The sequence below is a fragment of the Apteryx rowi genome, unplaced genomic scaffold (genome assembly GCF_003343035.1).
Source record: "Apteryx rowi isolate R43461 unplaced genomic scaffold, aptRow1 scaffold_14, whole genome shotgun sequence".
Lineage (NCBI taxonomy): Eukaryota > Metazoa > Chordata > Aves > Apterygiformes > Apterygidae > Apteryx > Apteryx rowi.
The window spans coordinates 312,147-330,227 of record NW_020447641.1 but is presented as its reverse complement, the minus strand read 5'-3'; the positions used below and the strand labels follow the sequence as shown (position 1 = coordinate 330,227).

The following is an 18,081-nucleotide window of genomic DNA, read 5'->3' as shown; positions in this document are numbered from 1 at the left end:
TGGCTATGCAGAACATAAGAGCTAAGTCATGGAGAAGAGATCCACATTACATAACAGTATTATTAGAAAAAAATCTGTATACCATTTTAATATTGCACTTCCCTTTCATGTGTTGTTTTATTTTGCATTGAAGAAAAAAGTTATCAGGCATCTTACTCAATACCTAAAGGGTATTACAAGTCTTGGAATGGCAATAAATATACAAATAAATGAACACTGACAAATATAGTTGGTAAAAACATATATCTGGTAAAGCATGCTATAACTCCATTCACCTAAGAGCAGACTCCAGCATACATATTTAGCATTTTCTTCAATGGAATAGTTTAAGGGTCCATTTGCAAAAAAAGCTAACTGACCCTCTAATATATTTAATTTCTAGATTTAAAGAAAAATGTATTTTTGAAATTACAAAGAAAAATACAAATTATTTGACAAGTGATGATTTTGAGGGCTGTTTTTGGATGGGAGATTTCTTAGGGCGTGAAATATTTTTTGCTTACTTCCTTGCTGGAATTCCAATATCATATTGGATATCATATCTTATCATAATTTCATAAAACTGCAGCTGATTCATTCACTTGCAACTGGTTTCTGCATTCTATGTTAAATTCCTTACTGGCCAGTTTTTAAGACCATCAGCAAGCTACTTAGGTACTGAAAGCAGGAAAAAGGGGAGAAGGAAATTATAGGCTGTGAAAATTATACAAGAGAGAGTTTATAAATAATGCCCTTCTTAGGCAGAAAATAATTTCTGAGAACCCAAAGAGTAAAGGAGAAACTAAGATTGACCTCCTACTGTTGAATCAGCTGTAAATCATCTGAGTCATCTTGATGCTCAGCTATGAGAAACTCACAATTCAATGGAAAATAAATTGCATAAAGAGCTCTGCAGGGTGCATATCTGAGGTATTGACAAGTGTCAGCCAGGATCACGTTTAGTAACCAAATTATCTCCTGATGCAACACCATTGCAAAGCAAGGCTGAGCCTATGCTTGGAGGCAAGCTGTAAGAAGTGCAAAAAAAACCCAAAAAACCCTGTTCTGCCATATTGGAAGAGAGCAACTACTCTTAGCATTCCCCTAATATAAGTCACTCTGATCTCCTCCTCTTCTTTTCCTCCTAACCTGAAGGCTACTCATGAAAAAGTCATATTTTTCTGAAAAGAGTGAAATAGAACCTGACTAACATGTACATAGCTATTCCCTGCTATAGCTTCCAGCCAGCACCCTCACTTCTTCCAGGGCTGAGGTACAGACCTTTATATAGCTTCAGATGTACTGACATATGCTCTGCTACACCAGCATACCTCCCAGCAGGGAGTGCCTGGCGGGCTCCAGCTGAGCGTTAGCATCCCAGCTGCTGCTGAACTCAGGAGGAAGTGCTCCCAGGACATCACTGGTATGAGGTGTAACAGGATCTCTGACACGCTTCTCTGAGAAGCAAGTTAGGACTTGCGTACAGTCCTGTGTCATACCCTGTATCACATTTATGTCTGCTCAGATGCTCTAATACCCAAGTAAATAAAAGCTGACAGCTTTTCAGGAAATGGGATTTTTCCTAACTGTGTTCTATGCAAAACAAACTCTTGAAATACCGGCTGGTGAAGCTGCACACAGACACTTAGTTACTACTGGGCCTTTGCAGATAAACTGTCTCTCTGGCGGGTAGTCCAGTTATATAAATTTTGCCGAGATGTCAGGTATCCACAAACAGTCACCACCAACTGACAGTCACCACCACCACCACCACCACCTCACGTACTGTCTCCCTAGTGCATTACATGACATAAACATACACAGTAGTATGAGGATATCATCAGATTTTTGGATCCCCAAATGCCATTAGAGTTGACGTTATGGAGATCGTGCATCTTGATGCTGTCACAGGATGACATAACACAAGCAAGAAAAGCCAGTGGATCTGCAGTGATTTGTGTCACAGCAGATCATAAACATTATTTGAAAAGAGTGAACATAAATTGCCAAGTTACAAAACTAGTTGAAATGATGTGACAGAAATAATACCAAATAATGAAGCAATTTTCTATCCACTTGGAAGCAACTTCTAAAATGTGCTGATAAGAGCACAGCAATTTAAAAGACAAAGAAGAAAGACTTCATGGAGGAAGAAAATTTATTAAGGAAGGGTCACTTAAGTCCTAATGTTTACACCATGGCTAACTTTCTCTTGGCATGTCGCTATGTCCTGCCTCAATTTATGATATCCTCTCTCCCTTTTTCAGATGTCTCTAGATGTATCACAGAAAGATTTGAGCATCCCACAGCAACCAGAGCACTCACTTCCCAATGCCACTGTGAGGTAAGGAGATGGGAACCAAGATACAAAGACTTTAGGAGCTAGATCCACAAAAGAATCTTAATGTTCCTCAACTTTTACTTCTAAGGTCCAATATTAAGCCCCACTGAGACCACCAGGACCCAATTTAGAGGCAACCACACAGATTAGCTAAAATCCAGGCACTACAATGCCTAATTCTTTCCCTAGGTGTATTCAACACAGCACAGGAAGTCTGTTGTTGAGCAGTAAACTGAATGCAAATCCCTCATTCTCCCACAGCTTAAGTAGTGTTTATCCAAAAAAGTTCTTTGCACTGCACTCCACAGAATCCAATGTTCCACAAGAAATGTATTGTTATATAATACCATGGTTTATATATAGAGAGATATATATAAATAATATATATTAATAATATATTTGTTATAATACAATTTGGTCCGTACCCCAGAAGTGAGCCTGCACCTGTTATGGTAGCAGGAAATGGGACATTCCCACATCATAGACCTTGCTGTGACTGCAATGTAGTGCACTTAAATCTAAAAGCTAGCACAAAATTTACCACAGGGACTAAGGAGCTGTAATTGCCTCCTTCACACACCCAGGCACAATAAGCATACTCCCAGCCACACACAGTTATGGTTGTGCTGCATCCTCATCCATAACACTTCTGGATCTAAACCTGGCTAAGTTAGCTTTAACATAGTTCAGCTTAACAGTAGGATTACAGCCAGGCTGCCAGGCACTCCAAACCCCTCTCAGGTGGCTAGTTCTGCTGAGTTCATGGTGGGGCTGAAGCCACCCTCTCTAAAGACAGCTCAGATAGAGCTGAATAGATCTACGCTGTACAGCAGCTACAGCTCCACCACAGGGCAGACTGAACTGGTGTCATTTCTGTTATGAAGGTGACCTACAAGCATCAGAGTAAAGAAAAGGAACTCTTTATAGTCCTCAGTAATTATAGTGAGACTAGCCTCAGAAGTAAACCAGAAGCAAAACAATCTACTTAGATGGAGCTAAATTTTCTCAATATCGACTATTTAAAAATGTTTCCTGTTCCTAACACTGACTCACCTTGAACAATTAAAGAAACTTTCTGCTCCACTGTTCCATATCTTTAAAATGAAAAGGATGATACTCTCAACTGTAAAGTGCTTTAAGACTGATGAATGAAAAGAATTCTAGACCTATGGAGTGTTATTAGCAAGATTTAACCACCAATATCTATATGGGTCCAGCTCAGAAGTATTTCACTCTTGGATTCTGGCACTTCAGAACATTAAATCTACTTAAAATGAAAGTTCAGGCTTAAGTACCCCCCTTCACTCCATCTCATGCAAAAACTAAAACAAAAAATTACAGTTACGAGGACTGAAATTGTATTCACAGCCATAAAAAATGATTGCCACATAGCAGATAACACTCCATATTGGGATAAATACAAATATCTTGGTAAATATAAATCTGTTGCTGTTGAGAGCATTTTCTTAAAAAATACCCAAGTAACTTAGCAGTGCATCTACAGTGTTTTCTTACCTCAACTAATATGAAACATAACGACATCAAGTAGCTTGTCTGAGATTGATGCCTGATGTTTGAAATCATGTTCACCTGTGAAGAAAACAAAGTACATTATGTCTATCTGTAAAGAGCTGGCATTGTTGAGAATGAAATGCCCACAGCAGACTATAAAAGGCTTGAGTAAAACACAGATTTGTACCAAAATAAGGAAAGTGAGAATTACAACTGGGAATAGGACCAGGAAGAGTATGTGCGCTCCTTTATTGCAGAATAAAAGAGCTCCAAGTTAATTTATATCTGACCATTTTGTTAAATTGATTCCAGCCATTATTGTTCCAAATAACAGTATCTATACAAAGATTTGCACTTAAAATTGTTTTAATAATATCCCTGCATATTTTGACCTGCTGGGATTCAAAACAAATCTTTATCTCTTTTCAGCAGAGCTACTCTAATTCCACTGACTTCAAAGAAACTTAAGCATGTACTTAAAGTTTATACTTAAGGGCTTTGCTGAAGAGGCATTAGTAGGAGGCACAAGTTTTACAGAAATAAAAACTGTATCTACCAGGTGTTAGTATCTTCTACAGAAGCATGGGTACACAAGACTAGAAAGAACTACCAAGCTGTGAAGTCAAGTCCCTCATAATCACAGTACAGTAATATCTTATTCTGAAGGACCCACAGAATATTTATTCTCAACATCACAGCCGCAAAACCAAAGGGTACCTTGTAAGAAAGGCACCTTGTAAGAAAATTAAGATCTGTTCTTAAAAAAACAAAAAAGCAGTAATCCCCTGGAAGAAAATCCTACACTACTAATTTCTGCCACAGAAAGAGACCAGGAGAAACCAATGCATCACCAATGTGATGATCCTAGGAATCAGCCCATGACTGCAATAGTAAATCAGCTAAAATCTCCAGGGGAATAAGCATCCTCAGGAATTAAAAAAGTGCTTCCAAATGCTGGGCAGAATATGCTTTCAGTTATAGGCATGTGAATCCAGATGTATATTTTGGTCATCAGTGGAGTGGTTCCAGGTTTATGCTCATGTGAGCAGGAGAAAAGCCTGCCTCCTCTCTTCTTCCTTAAAAAAGTATGTATTTTAGATCATTTAATTTTTCTTAAAATTCATCTCCCATTTTTCATCTTTGTTTTAGTCTCACCACAAGCTCTCACAGGACCCATGATGTTCAAGTACGCTCTCCACATGGAGCTTTCCAGCTAACAGGAGCCCCTGAAACACTCTTTTCTATTAGCTCTTTTCAGACACACTCTGGAGTACACCTCTTGGATAGCCTGGAGCAATATATTGAATGGCAGGCCACTCTTAGGGCTTTGAGGACTGCCTTACCCACAGGAATAGGGCAACCCTGTTGGCCTGTTAACTTGTAAATACCTTCTTTAAGTGAGGTTAATGTAAGAGCAAATGAAATACACAACACGGTATTTAAAAACCTAGACCTACAGAGATTAACAGAATCCAATCTACCCCTATCTAGTACTTACACTGTCTTCAAAATTTTTTTTAACCCTCTACCATTCAGCCAATAAGTTGGCAGACCCTTCCTGTCTTCCCTAGTTCAGGAGGGATAGTATGAGAGAGTGTATGGGCTCAAGCACAAATAGTCAGGCTAACAGTAGGGCTACCTCAGAGAAATGGGGATGGACCCCATTTTAATACCAACTTCTTCAGGATTTTTTCAGATTCAGAAGTCCTCCACTCCTTAAAGATTTCTTAGTCCTTAATTGAATTGAAAAGTTTGAACTACATGTTCTTATCTACCCCCTGAACATTTGGAAAAATTAGTGTTACTAAGTCATGGCCTGCTTCAATTCTTACTTCCAGACAGTAAGTAAAGATAGTTAATGAATATTTTCATGTTCACCTACCCTGCTAGCTAATTTTAATTCACTGTTATGCAAAAACACTCTTCCCACCTACTGAAGTGATATTCAAGCTTTAGAATGAAGCCTCTTCATGCACTGAGCCTTATATTTCAAATCAGCTTTTTCACTGCTTTATATGTATATACAACCATGCTTTATAACAACATTTATTTACTTGCTCACTACTAGAGTTTGAGCCATATGAGTATGGCCGTAAACAACTGCTTGGTAGTAGTAATAGCTTGGAGGGGGCTACTCCAACAGCTTTGTCTTTAATGGATACTGTGCCAATTCTCATTCCCAGGTATTCCCAGCTTTCTCTCTAGTCTCTTCTTAAAGCCTACTAAAAGAGTCCTTTAGCCCTCTTCTGTTTTTTCTCAACTGTGTCCTTTACTGTTCTTCCTTCCTATCTCATCACTCACTCCTTTTTACTCTTTCTCATCCCTGTCTTCCTGTTTTCCTTCTCCAGTTTCTTTTCTTGTATCTTCCCTTCTCCTCATTCTGCTTCTCTCATGTAGCACTCTCAGCATCTTGCCTCTTCTTCACTCTCTCTTCCATGCCTTCCTAAATCCCTTCTTCATTCCCTTTCTTCCGCTGCTGCTTTAGTAAGCTGCAGCTGGCTCTTGTATTTAAACTGCTGCCTTTGGATTCACTCCCTCCTGTGCTCTGCCTGTGCATGTGCATACAGGGTTAGGGGCTGACAGGTCCAGGAGACAGCATACTAAAGAGAAGGCAGATGCTTCCAAGCAACATCAGAAAAACAAATTCTGCTATATGTGTGTGCAGCCCAGCTGCCAGCAATGCAGACAGCATCCCGGATAGCCCTCCTCCCCTCACAAAGGTGGCTGGGAGAATCTGACACTGCATCTTCCTCCCCTTCTGAGTGAGTTAATAGAAACATGGTGCCTAGACGTTCAGTGAGACTTGTGCATGCACCAGCTGGGTCTCCCTGGGAGCTATTAGCTTTTCGATTGGGACCTTGTCACTCTGGGCTTTTTTTGCACAGCCTTTGGAACCATCAAACACAGCAGTGGTTAAATGCATTCAGTTTGTGCTTATCCAAAGCAGTGAAACAGAAAAATGCTTCATAGGGCAAGGAGCATGGCATATGTTCTTGAAACCTCTCTTTGACTGTTAAAGGCTGAACATATTTATCAAGCAAATAGAAAATAATGGCTCTATGATTGATCAATTTACTTGTATGCATCCAGGGCCAACCTCAGCTGTTCATATTCCACTGGATTCAAATTCTCACTCAGGCAAAAGTCCCTTTGACTCCTCTGACACTGTTACATAGTTATATAATATAACCATTAATATTGGAGATATGCATGCACAGCTACTGTACATTGTATATAGGCTCAGCTCATTAAAAAGACACCAACATAACTATTATTTATTATTTATTGAGTGCTGACAGTGCATTGAGGATAAGAAAACAAGCTCTGAGCATTAAGGACCAATGCATGGCTGCTCTTCAGAAATCACCTCAGGAATGAGAAGGGCCTAAGATTCCTTTCCTCCAGCATCGCATCAAAGGAGAGATACATTGTTGTTAGTGCCTCCTAAAGTACTGCAGCTAGGTATGTGCCCATGTCTGAAGCTCTCAGTGCACCAAAATGGGGATGAACTGCACAGCCTGAGGTGTGTTCCAGAACTTCCTTTTTCATAACACGGAGACAAACACTGGCTGGAGCCTAGGACATCCCTTATGAACTCATACTATAGGATGAACACATACTATATCTGAAATTGCCTCTCCAGAGGTTGTTGCTATGAGCTTCGAGGAAGATGAGTGAGCTTGAATGAGGCATCAAGAAGCCATCTGTGAGGGCATAACTGAAATGCTACAGACATCCCTATAAAAAGCTCTACATAAAGAACCAGTTCTGTTTCAGTAATATAAAGTCTTTTCATGTAACTAGTTACTAGGCAGCCTATGAAAGTTTTTCTGGCAGTACCCCAGAGCATGCATTTGCCAGTCTGCCCATCTCCAGCTACTGTTCTGGGAGTATGTCTAACAGTAGCCTACAGGATCAGTCTCCACACAAGCCCATCTCTGCTATATGTCATCACCAATCTGCCTCATTACTATACTAGAGTCAGTTTCATATTTGTGCGCTCCCTGTTTTTGAGAGAGAGACTGCAGGCACGCACTTCCATGAGGAGCTCTAGACAACAGCGTTTGAGTGGAAGTACCTCCCTGCAGCTCTGAACGAAGGCTGGTTACAAGCCACAGCTGAATCTCACTCTTGGAAGCTGTAGGCTGAACATCCTCAATTTATGTAGTTCTCACCAACATGCTCACTGTTTCTAATCCCATTTGGAGGTGCACAGCACACTCCATTCAGCTTGTAAGAAGCCTCAGTATCTCTCCTCAGCATGAAAGAATTGCATTTGTGTTTCCAGGATATTTTTCTTACTTTGAACTATTATATAAAGGGTAGAGAAGCAAGACCTCAGCCAAAACAGCACGATGTTTTAACAAAAAGCAGTCACTGCCCTGCATTTTACCTGGAAACCAATCTTGTAGGTGATTAATAGACATGCCTATTGCTTCCAGTCCTTCAGGTTCATAGGAATGCCTCCTCTTTGAATGTGACATCAGCAATGAGCTGTGGGCAACTCTAAATGCTTTTAACGTAAAAAAGATGCCTAGAGCTTAGACACTTCCAGAGTTACTCAGAAACAGAAGAGGAAATACTTAGGCTCACAGCTTGAACACGATTTCAAGTGCCCTACTTAATATCACATTTCTGGCACAGCCACAGAAGGTTGAGAACTGAGGTATTCTCAGTTGAGAGAGAGTCCCCTAATCTCCTCACTGTGTTACCACCTGTATTCTCCACAGTTGCTATTTGTATGCCTGTCTTCTGGCATGTCCCTTTTTCAATGAAAGCCAATTTGAAGGTAATTTGAGAGCTTGGTGCTACCTATCTTACAAAGCTTGTTATACAAGTGCCAAACAGATCTAAGACACCATCATTACAAGAATTCTGGTCCATCACAGGTTTGCCTATAATTTGGAATTCAGTTAGAAATACAAATGACATATTCTATTTCATCTTTCCATTTATGGGTGAGGTTCAGCTACACCAAAGACAAAATACTTATCAATAATTCAGGAGAGGTAAAGATATGCTCTGAGCTAACAAAATCTACTAAAATACAAACACAACTCGCTGGAGTTATGTGTAGCATTTATACTCCCTAGTGTGGTAAAAATGTAGCACCTTGCCAGAAGGTAAACAGAGAATGTGTCTGAAGAATGTTAAATTTATCAAGAAAACAAAAAACAAGGTCACTGTGTTATGAAGAAAACAAATCTTCATCACAGAAACCCTTTTTAAGTGCCAAATCTAGGAGGTCTTTACAGAGGCAATGGAGAACGGAGAAGATGATGATTTATTAATGAAGAAAAGGAGTGAAGACACTTTTCTCTAAGATACTGATGAACACCTCTTTGTAAAGAGGGAAAATGTGCTCTGTGTGCTCTATGAACATACAGCACAAGTGCTTAGAGTCTGCAGGCCTGAAACCTACCTTGATTTTATGCAGAGAAACAAGAAAAATCTTCTACAACTGGTAAGAAAAGGCAGTACTACAACAAGATCAGAGTAAGCACAAGTTCCCAGAACCCCTTCTAACCTCACCCTACTGGTGGCAATCCAAGCCACACCAGTTTCTATATGATCTTCTATTGCAGGAGTTCTGTTGTAGGAGTTCTTTAGCAATTCCTGGTCCCCCTGCATTTTTGCTTCCAAGTCCAAAGCAAGCGCTTTCTCACTTTGTATATATGTATGTCCGTGTTTGTGCATGTGTCTATACATAAACATATTGTAAAAGCTAAATAAAGCCTTTTATTGGCCCTTTATAGCATAGGTGAACATAATTCTAACAAGTTTTAATTGTCTCACTTTATACCACAATTTCAGGCAGAAATAGACTCCCAGTGAACAGGTGGACAGCAACCAAACTGAAACAAGTTGCACTGGGACAGAAGCTGCCAACAAACAGAACACAAAGACTTTTCTCAAGCTCCTGAGCTGAACTTTGAGCAGCTGGAAAGCCATGCACCATAGCTGTCAGATCAGATTATAGGAACGTCTATGTCCACTTACATTTCCATTAGAATTCATCTTAGACATATTTAGGCTTCAATATAGGGTCAAATGAAATCTACAGCATGTGTTTTCTTATTCCTCTGCAACCTGGCCAGTGTGGTAAGAATAAAAAATGCTGTTCAACATCCATTGTCAGTTAAATTTACTGGAGAAAGACTGTTGTTGCCTACTCCTTCCCTTCTGCCCCCTCACTAGTTGTTTTTTTTCACAAAGGTTATATCTACGTTCCTGACTTCTAACTGGTATTTAGTTAGAAGCCAGTTCTATCAGATACCATGATCAGCTATCAGAAAAATAACTGGTAGTACCATTCTGAATGATAACTCAAAAGTAGGGGGTATTCCACACACTGAGAGTGTCTCATCTGAAAGGAGGCAAGCTGCTTTCCTAACTGCCCAGAGCTCTTGCTGCAGAAGTGTTTAAAATAAGAAAGAAAGCTTTTTATTACATCTGGAGACAATAACTGAAAAACTGAAATGAAAATGCTTTACAGTGTTCAGTGCCATGTTTGATTTGTGTTACTTTATCTATTTTTCAGTTTGATGAATAGTACTTGGCAGTGTAAATCTGTTGTCTCCTATTTCTTTTGATAAAAGGCAATTTCTACATGCTTTTTAAATGTTTGAGTAGGAAACCTCACCACATTTTGACATGCAGAGAGATATGAGTGTAAGGGCAGGAAAGACAGAGAGAAAGCAGGAAAGAAAAGTAGTCATCTAGGGACTATTTTGGAATTACAAGCTAAAACGGAGGTAGCTTAGGTCTTAATAGAAGAGCAATAGGGATTAGTGGTTACTGATGTTACTGAATCAAACACTACTGTTAATGTTTTGTCTTTTTTATCACGGCACTATTCAGCAATTTTTTTTTTTTTTAGAGAAACATTTGTGGTCTCCTTTTACTGTTACAGTCTCTCTAAGAGAAAATTTTCAAGTACAGAATTTTGGGGCACACTGAGCAGTCCTTAGAGGGTGGCACAGCCAAGCACACTGCACAGGAAAAAAGAGGATCAGAGGCTCATGTCTACCATGCATGTATCTAGCACATATGTCTCTGGCTATGTCCTTACTGTCTTTGGCAGAGGAGCCTGAATTCTTCAAGCCAAATCATTTATCCCATTGTGTCCCTATTGCCTATAGTGGCAGAGCTCAAGTGAAGAGATTCGATGGCTTGACTAGAGCCTGCTGGCTTGCTCCAGACTGGGGTCAGAAAGTCACTTACAATGAAGGCAGTAGGAAGATCATGAATTTTGGGGTGAAAGTGTGAGGCTGAATTTTGATCTAACACAAAGTTATGGATGTAGCTAGAGAAACCAGGAGGACATGAAATATGTGGCAAGTCTTCTGGCCATAAGAAGGCATTACTTGGAGCACCTTTTCAATTTCTAGGACTATGATAATGCTGATTAAACCTGAAGAGCACTGACTTTTTTCTGATTCACACAGGCAACTATCAATTTACAGGTAAATATCAATTTAGATATTCTGCTAAAGGAGTTGATAAATTGGCAGCTCTAATCTTTCTCATTGCTCTTCACAGACAAATGATAGCACAGATGCTAAAAAGGGAACAAGCCCACCCAATTTCCTTGCTCAGCTAAGTTGTACAGACTCTCATGGATAAAGTGTTAAGAAAAGATCTAATTTACCGGGATCTTGGCATAGGGTAATGCTTGTGTGGGGAATCAAATCTCAAACAGGACAGTTGGTCACTGCTTGGATGGTGATGAGAGTCACCTCTGCAGGGTTCTTTGCAAAGGTGTCTTTAGCTGAATTGGGTGAGACTTCCAAACTGCTGTTCTGTTGAGTGCTTATAACCCAGTTGGCCCATGGTCCTACCTGACCACTTCAGCACATGCATGATCCATCATGGTTGATTATCTTAAACTACCCACAAAACACCTCCTAACTATCTTAGCTATGTACAAAAGACTGCCCTATGTGACCACTTCTGCATCTGCAGGAACAGTTTCTACTGACGACTAAAGAGAATGTTATCTATGTACAGTCTGAGCAATTTTCCAGGAGGAACTGCCTGGGAAGTCTCTGGAAGAGCCAGATTCGCCACCCTGGATGTTAATCAACACATTGAGACATACAAATTGGTCTAGGCACAGCAGGAGCTTCTGGGAGAAATCTTCAAGACAGTTCAAAAATTCCCAGCTAGACAGCTCCTGTGCTAGTCAAATAATTAATTGTGAAGGTGGCCAAGAGGTCAGTCAACCACCTTGTCTCCAGTTAGTTCATTGTTTCAAATTGTCCCTTACCTCATCTCTGCAAGTGACCAGACTAGGACTTCCTGGACCACCCAGTGGACTTCACTATGTGTGCAAAAAGGCACAACCATGATATCCAGCTACACAGTTATAATTATAGGACAAACCTGAATTTCATAACTTGAGTTCCATAGCTCCTGTCACTGTTGGAGTTCATTGGGGTGAACAAAACACTTTTTAAAGTTAATTTTTACAGCAGCTGATGCTCCACTCATAGAAAAATAGTGAAGATTTTTACCTTTTTCTTTTTACCTGTGGTTCTACCTCTCTGTTCCATACAAACATATACACACACATACAGCTGCTTCCTAAAACTCTACTCAGGCTTTCACAGATAAGGCAAGTTGTTGTTCTTATATCAAAAAGAAGTCTTATATGATCTAAAGTTGCATCAGAGAAAAATCTTGTAATAACCTAACTGCATTTTAAGGACTTCCTGTTTAGAGTGTCATTTATGGTGCAAATACTGAAATGTGCATTCAAAACAATCTGTAGAATAACTCAGTAGAAGAACTCAGGTTTTCCAGATTTTCAGACTATTCATCCTCTTCCTCCAAAAGGGTTTCTATTACATTTTAAGCTTTGGTGGTACAGTAATTAAATGCCTCTTTTCCCTGAAGCTGATGTTAGTGCTGATACTGGGGTGTGAGGATAGAGGACATACAAAGCAATAGGAAGCTAACTCTAGCTCTATCTGTGAACAGCACACTGAGCATGTTGACTAACTAACAGAATAGAGATGAACCTAGTTTCTAATGCAAACTGAATATCAAACTGCAGAATACCAAATAACTGATCTGCAGATATAAGTGACAGAAAAGGAGAATTTTATATAGTAATGTCTATACCTTTTTCAATAGTAAAATGCTGGAGAGTTTGCACTCAGACAAATATGTGACATTTTTCCAAATCAGTTTTCTCCTATGAAAATATTGTAAAATGAAAAAATATGAACAATTGTCCATTCAGGCTCAGGCTCTGCCAGGGTAAGAAAAGAAATACATGAGAGCCAAATGTCCACCAGTAGGAATGTTCTTCCATCAATCTCTCATATATGTAACAGGAAAAAGTAACAGAAGTAGCACAGCTTATATCAATGGTCAAGATGCTCAAGGAAGAAATTACTTTTTGAGGTAACTTGGACACAGACCATATGGATCAAAATCAATATTTTCAAGTATATCCAAAAATAAAGTGCGAAGCCAGTGAAATTAAACAGTGCGAGAGTAGGTTGCCATCAGCTGCCGAGATCCACATGAGAGGAGAACCACTGCAGAACTCCTTGATGAGAGCAGAAAAAGACATTCTTGACAGCTTTTGCAACCTGCAAATTCAGGCAGGGGTGCCCCTAACTGGTGAATTTTAGTGATGAACTTTGGATGCTCTTTCCCTCTGAAGCCCAGGACAGTTGCTCACTTTGCCACTTTCTCCAAACATTTTTCCACCTCACATCTATCTCATCTGGATTAATCCATAGCCTAGAAGGTCTCTGCAGCATCTGCCAGGCCCTCAGTGATTTTCTAGGGACAGCAGCATCTAGGTGAAGAACAAACTAAATGTAGAGGAGAATGTTATCAGCAGGTTGGTGACAGTGCAACTTAAACCATCACACCATCTTTCCCAGTGGTTTCCCCATGTTGCACAAATGTCTCTTGTCTCCTCATTATTTGCTGGCTTCTGATAGGTGTACATTTGTAATGATGTTGAGAGCTAAATGGTGCTCTCCTGTCTTGAATTTAAATGGAATGAGTTTTAAAAAAATGTAAAACAAAGAGCTGAAACAGTACTGAGAGACAATCTTACTACCATGAAAGATGAAAGTGAGGAACCAGAGAAGCTACAGCCACTTCTTTCTTAGATTATTCATTATCTAAAGATTAATAATAGGACAACCTGGAAGCCTGTCAAAAACAGAAACAAAAACTCCCACAGGAGTTCAAGTAGTAAAAAGTTTTATCAGCCAGAAGGGGATTCACTGGATTGCATTTGTAGTGACAGGATTAGGTCCTGCCCAACAAACTGCATTATCAGAAATAACAAGGTCATTTTTTATGTTAAGAAGATGAGGGGAGAATGCACTTGCTTTACAAGGAGGCAAATTAATAGGGGATTAACCAGTAAAAGAATTTCATAGAATGGCTTCATTTGTCTAATCAAGGCAAATCTTAATTCTATAGCTTTGTACTTAAAAAAAAAAAAAAAAAACCCACTGGAGTGAAGGAGCAAAGTCCTGGTACTGCAATGAAATCCCATCAGACATGGATGTGACAATGATCCTCTACAGTAACAACCGGCAGCACTTGCCACTTAGAAGGTATATACAGAGACACCTCAGTCAGGCAGCTGATTGTGGGAATCTCTGCAGAGTGACACTCACAGAAATAGTTATTATAGCGTAACTGTCTAGAGTAATTTCTCATGTATGTCTTGGAACAGCTTATTGTCTTTGTCTTTCTCTCTGTTTTAGAATAAAATATTCAAACATTGAACTTTTTAAGCATACTGTGTCTTAGTCTGCAGCTTGCTCTGCAGTCAGACATAGACTTACCATGCAAGGCAAACTGGGCTGCAGCTCTCTGTGTATTACCAATGCCCACTGAAGAATGAATGAGACAGGTCATGCAACAGTGTAGCAACATTGAGTCTGTTGCAAAGACAGCATAAACAAATCTTCCTAGAGGGAAGTTCTGAACAAATAATTCACAAAAAAAAAAAATTCTGTGAATTTAAACTTCCTTTTTTTTAAGCTGTAGATTGATGAAACTACAATTACTGCTGCTGAGAGTCCCTCACAGTCAAGGCTGGTAGTGCTGTGGAGGAAGTGGTTGAGTTAAGCTGGCTTGATGCATGCAGGATTGTACAAACCTACGTATGATAAGCACCCTTTGTTACACCAGTCATTGCTTCATTCAGTGCTCAGTCAAGCATATCTTTAGGGTCCTTTAAGTCATTTATGGCCAGCCACACTTTTCTATTCACCTTCCAGTTTGCCATATAGGATCTACAGGGGCATTTACGCATTGCTTATTCCAACTACGTGACTGGCCCATCACAGTCATTACAAACGATGGACATGCAGTCAGCCCACTTCAAGCGCTGGACATTTACCTGTCTGTCATATTTGGAATCAAACGTGAAACAGTTGCTGGTGAAACTTCTCCAGCTGATGAATGTGCTTTCTGTATATCAATGGGGTCTCAGTAACAGTATTACTAGAGCAATATAATAACAGAATAAGTGAAGTCACACTGTGATTTCCCCAAATATGTTCAGTATTGACATTTTCATCCTGATTTTTTTATTCTCATTATGAACAAATGTCCAAATTTTGAGTTATGCTGATTAGTTTTGAATAGATGTAAAAATCATTTATTATTGTTTCAGTTACAAGGTTTGACAAGCCTCAAGCAATTCCATCTTGAATTAATTAAAAGTTACTTCACATGCCAGACTGTGAAATTTGCTATTTCTAAACATTTTTGCCAGAAAAACTCAATTGTTCTAATGTTCACCAGAAGTGTATACAAACAAGAAGCAGAAGTCACTCTGGTCACATGTATATCAAAATTTATGTGTTTTTAATAATGGCTGCGTTTCAAGTTGTATTGAACAGCTGATCTGAAGAATCCTTGAGGGTGATTTATGGGAAGCTGGCTGCTCGCACAGTACTGGTTTTCTTCCCAGCCTTTGATTATTCTTTAAACTGTATCTTAAAATAAGTACTTTCCTAATGTGACCATCTAAGCAAATTCTGTATTGCCAAAAAGATGTGATGCACTACAGGTGAGAGTGGTATGATTCTTCTTTTTGCAAATCAAAGACAAAGAGGTGCACCATGTCACCAATGTGAGAGTCTCTGTGCAGCTGCAACAATCTGATTTTCAAAATGTTACTCATTAAGACAATTTGATGGGGACAGTGTGTATAAACCTCTATACACTATTTCTTTAGATTCTGCTTATTTGTTCTACTTCCTGCTGGCCAAATCAACTCTGTTCATTTCTCCTCATGTAACACAAAAACTTGGCATTATTTCTGAAGAGATAAAATTCACTGACAATTCCTAGCTTCTGCATAATACCTAATATATGCAAAATAATATGTGTAAAAAGCCACAATTAAACCTCAAAGAACATAAACATGATAATCATCTTCATACTTCATTAAAATAGAGAAATGTTGGAGTCAACTGACTTGAAATTTGATTGCATAATTGTAAAGATTCCAGTTACCTGATATATAGCTTTCTTCTTCTTAATCTCTTTTCACTAAAAATATCACAATAAATATCTTAAAGAACAAAAGAAACAAAAAAGGTGATTTTTCTTCACATGGAAAATTTAAGCACTGACCCCTATATGAAGGTGTATGAGTTGATTGGCTCTATGTCTTGGCCCTGTTTGATACCAAAACACCACCCCCACTAGCCTCCTAAGTACATATGCTAAATCCTACAGACTCCTCAAATAAATCCACAGATTTCACAAATAAAATGAAATAGGACCTCTATGCTGTGTTTGCATTTTCCAGTGACAAAATTATGTACTTCTTACTCAAGCAACTGGGATACCTCTCAAAGGATGGTGTGAACTGCAGGATTTGTTATCTACTAAATGAAAATATGTACACATGAGTATATAGCCACATTATAACTTAAGGCCAAAGTAAACAGAAAATATAACCTCAGTACGCATATGTGAGGATCATCACAAGCAGTTTTGTGCTGTGGATCTATCCATGAAAGATTCATTTTCTAAATATGTCATCTCAGCCTGTGATTCAGAAGTAGAATACTTCCATCTGGCAACAGATGGTCAAGATGTATCTTATTTGTAGGAGTGTCTTCTGCTAAAAGCACTGGGTCTTCTCTGCTATCTAGATAATCAGATAAGCAGCTTCTTTCTAGTATTGCTAATGTGAGAAACCATACCAGCATCGTATCTCACAAGATCAATCAACCTTGTATATACACACCTACCTCCCTGCTTAAATATTAAGCACCCTTCCAAACACCATAGCAATTTACACATTCAGTCTTAATTTTATAGTTAATAAAATGCTTGCTACATATGTAACATCTGTGTGGCTTCTCTAACATGCTAGTTGATGTTCTGAATCTATTTAGCATTCAATCATAGGTTGTGACTAGCTTCTCAACAGCTCTTACTACCAGCTCTCACAGTTGCACTTCTACAAACCCTGACTGGAGCAAGCTGTTCTTACTGACTGAGGGGTGCTTGTAGCCTTTGCCAAGGGTTTGCAAAGCCATTCCCTCAGACGGAAGCTACTGCATTGTTTCACATGGTTTCAATCACCCCACACATGCGCAAGGCAGCAGTATCTGTGGGAGTAACAGATGGTAGCTAACAAGTTGGTTTATCCTATTTCCTTCCTCACTATCCAAGATAAGTGTTGCCCTTTGCTGGTTTCCTCTTCTAAAGGTTCTGGGAAGAATATCCCAAAGCTCAATACATCCTAACCAACTGTTTGATATTTACTTTCTGGTGGACTCCTCACCCTCTCAGTGTGATGGCATATCCTTCCAATTTACTCCTGGGTAGAAACCCCGATCTTAATCCAGAGCCCATAGAAATCCTTCTCTGGTACAACATTCCTTCTCTGCCAAGAGTAACACAGGCATGCACTGTAATGCCTGGCACTATTGCATTGGTCAGGACTTTCGCACTTTCACACTATGAATCTTTCACAGAAAGGCACGAAGCTGGGCAGCAGGTAGCCAAGAGATGGAGCTAGCTCTGCCATCTTCAGCCTAACCTGGTGTTCCATGCTAGCAACTCACAGAAAAGTACTCTTTAGGAAACTGCTTTGAGAAGTAACATTTTGATTTTAAAAACAAAAGCAATGAATCTGGAAGAACAATTATGGTGGAGGGGACAGGAGACCTGGTAATAGTGTACTTGATGAATAACGGAAAAAAAAATCACCATTTGGGGAATTCCAAATGGAATGT

General features: G+C 39.3%; 1 protein-coding gene across 1 annotated transcript in view; it reads right to left on the bottom strand.

The window, feature by feature from the left end:
- PLPPR5 (phospholipid phosphatase related 5) overlaps positions 1 to 11,705 on the bottom strand; it is a 69,819-nt gene extending 58,114 nt beyond the window's left edge. The window contains exons 1-3 of the mRNA XM_026057583.1: positions 11,674 to 11,705; positions 9,365 to 9,533; positions 3,836 to 3,910 (exon numbers count right to left, since the gene is read on the bottom strand). Coding sequence (XP_025913368.1) covers positions 3,836 to 3,910; positions 9,365 to 9,533; positions 11,674 to 11,705 — 276 coding nt within the window. The remainder of the gene's footprint in view (positions 1 to 3,835; positions 3,911 to 9,364; positions 9,534 to 11,673) is intronic.
- Between the last annotated feature and the right edge of the window lie 6,376 nt (positions 11,706 to 18,081).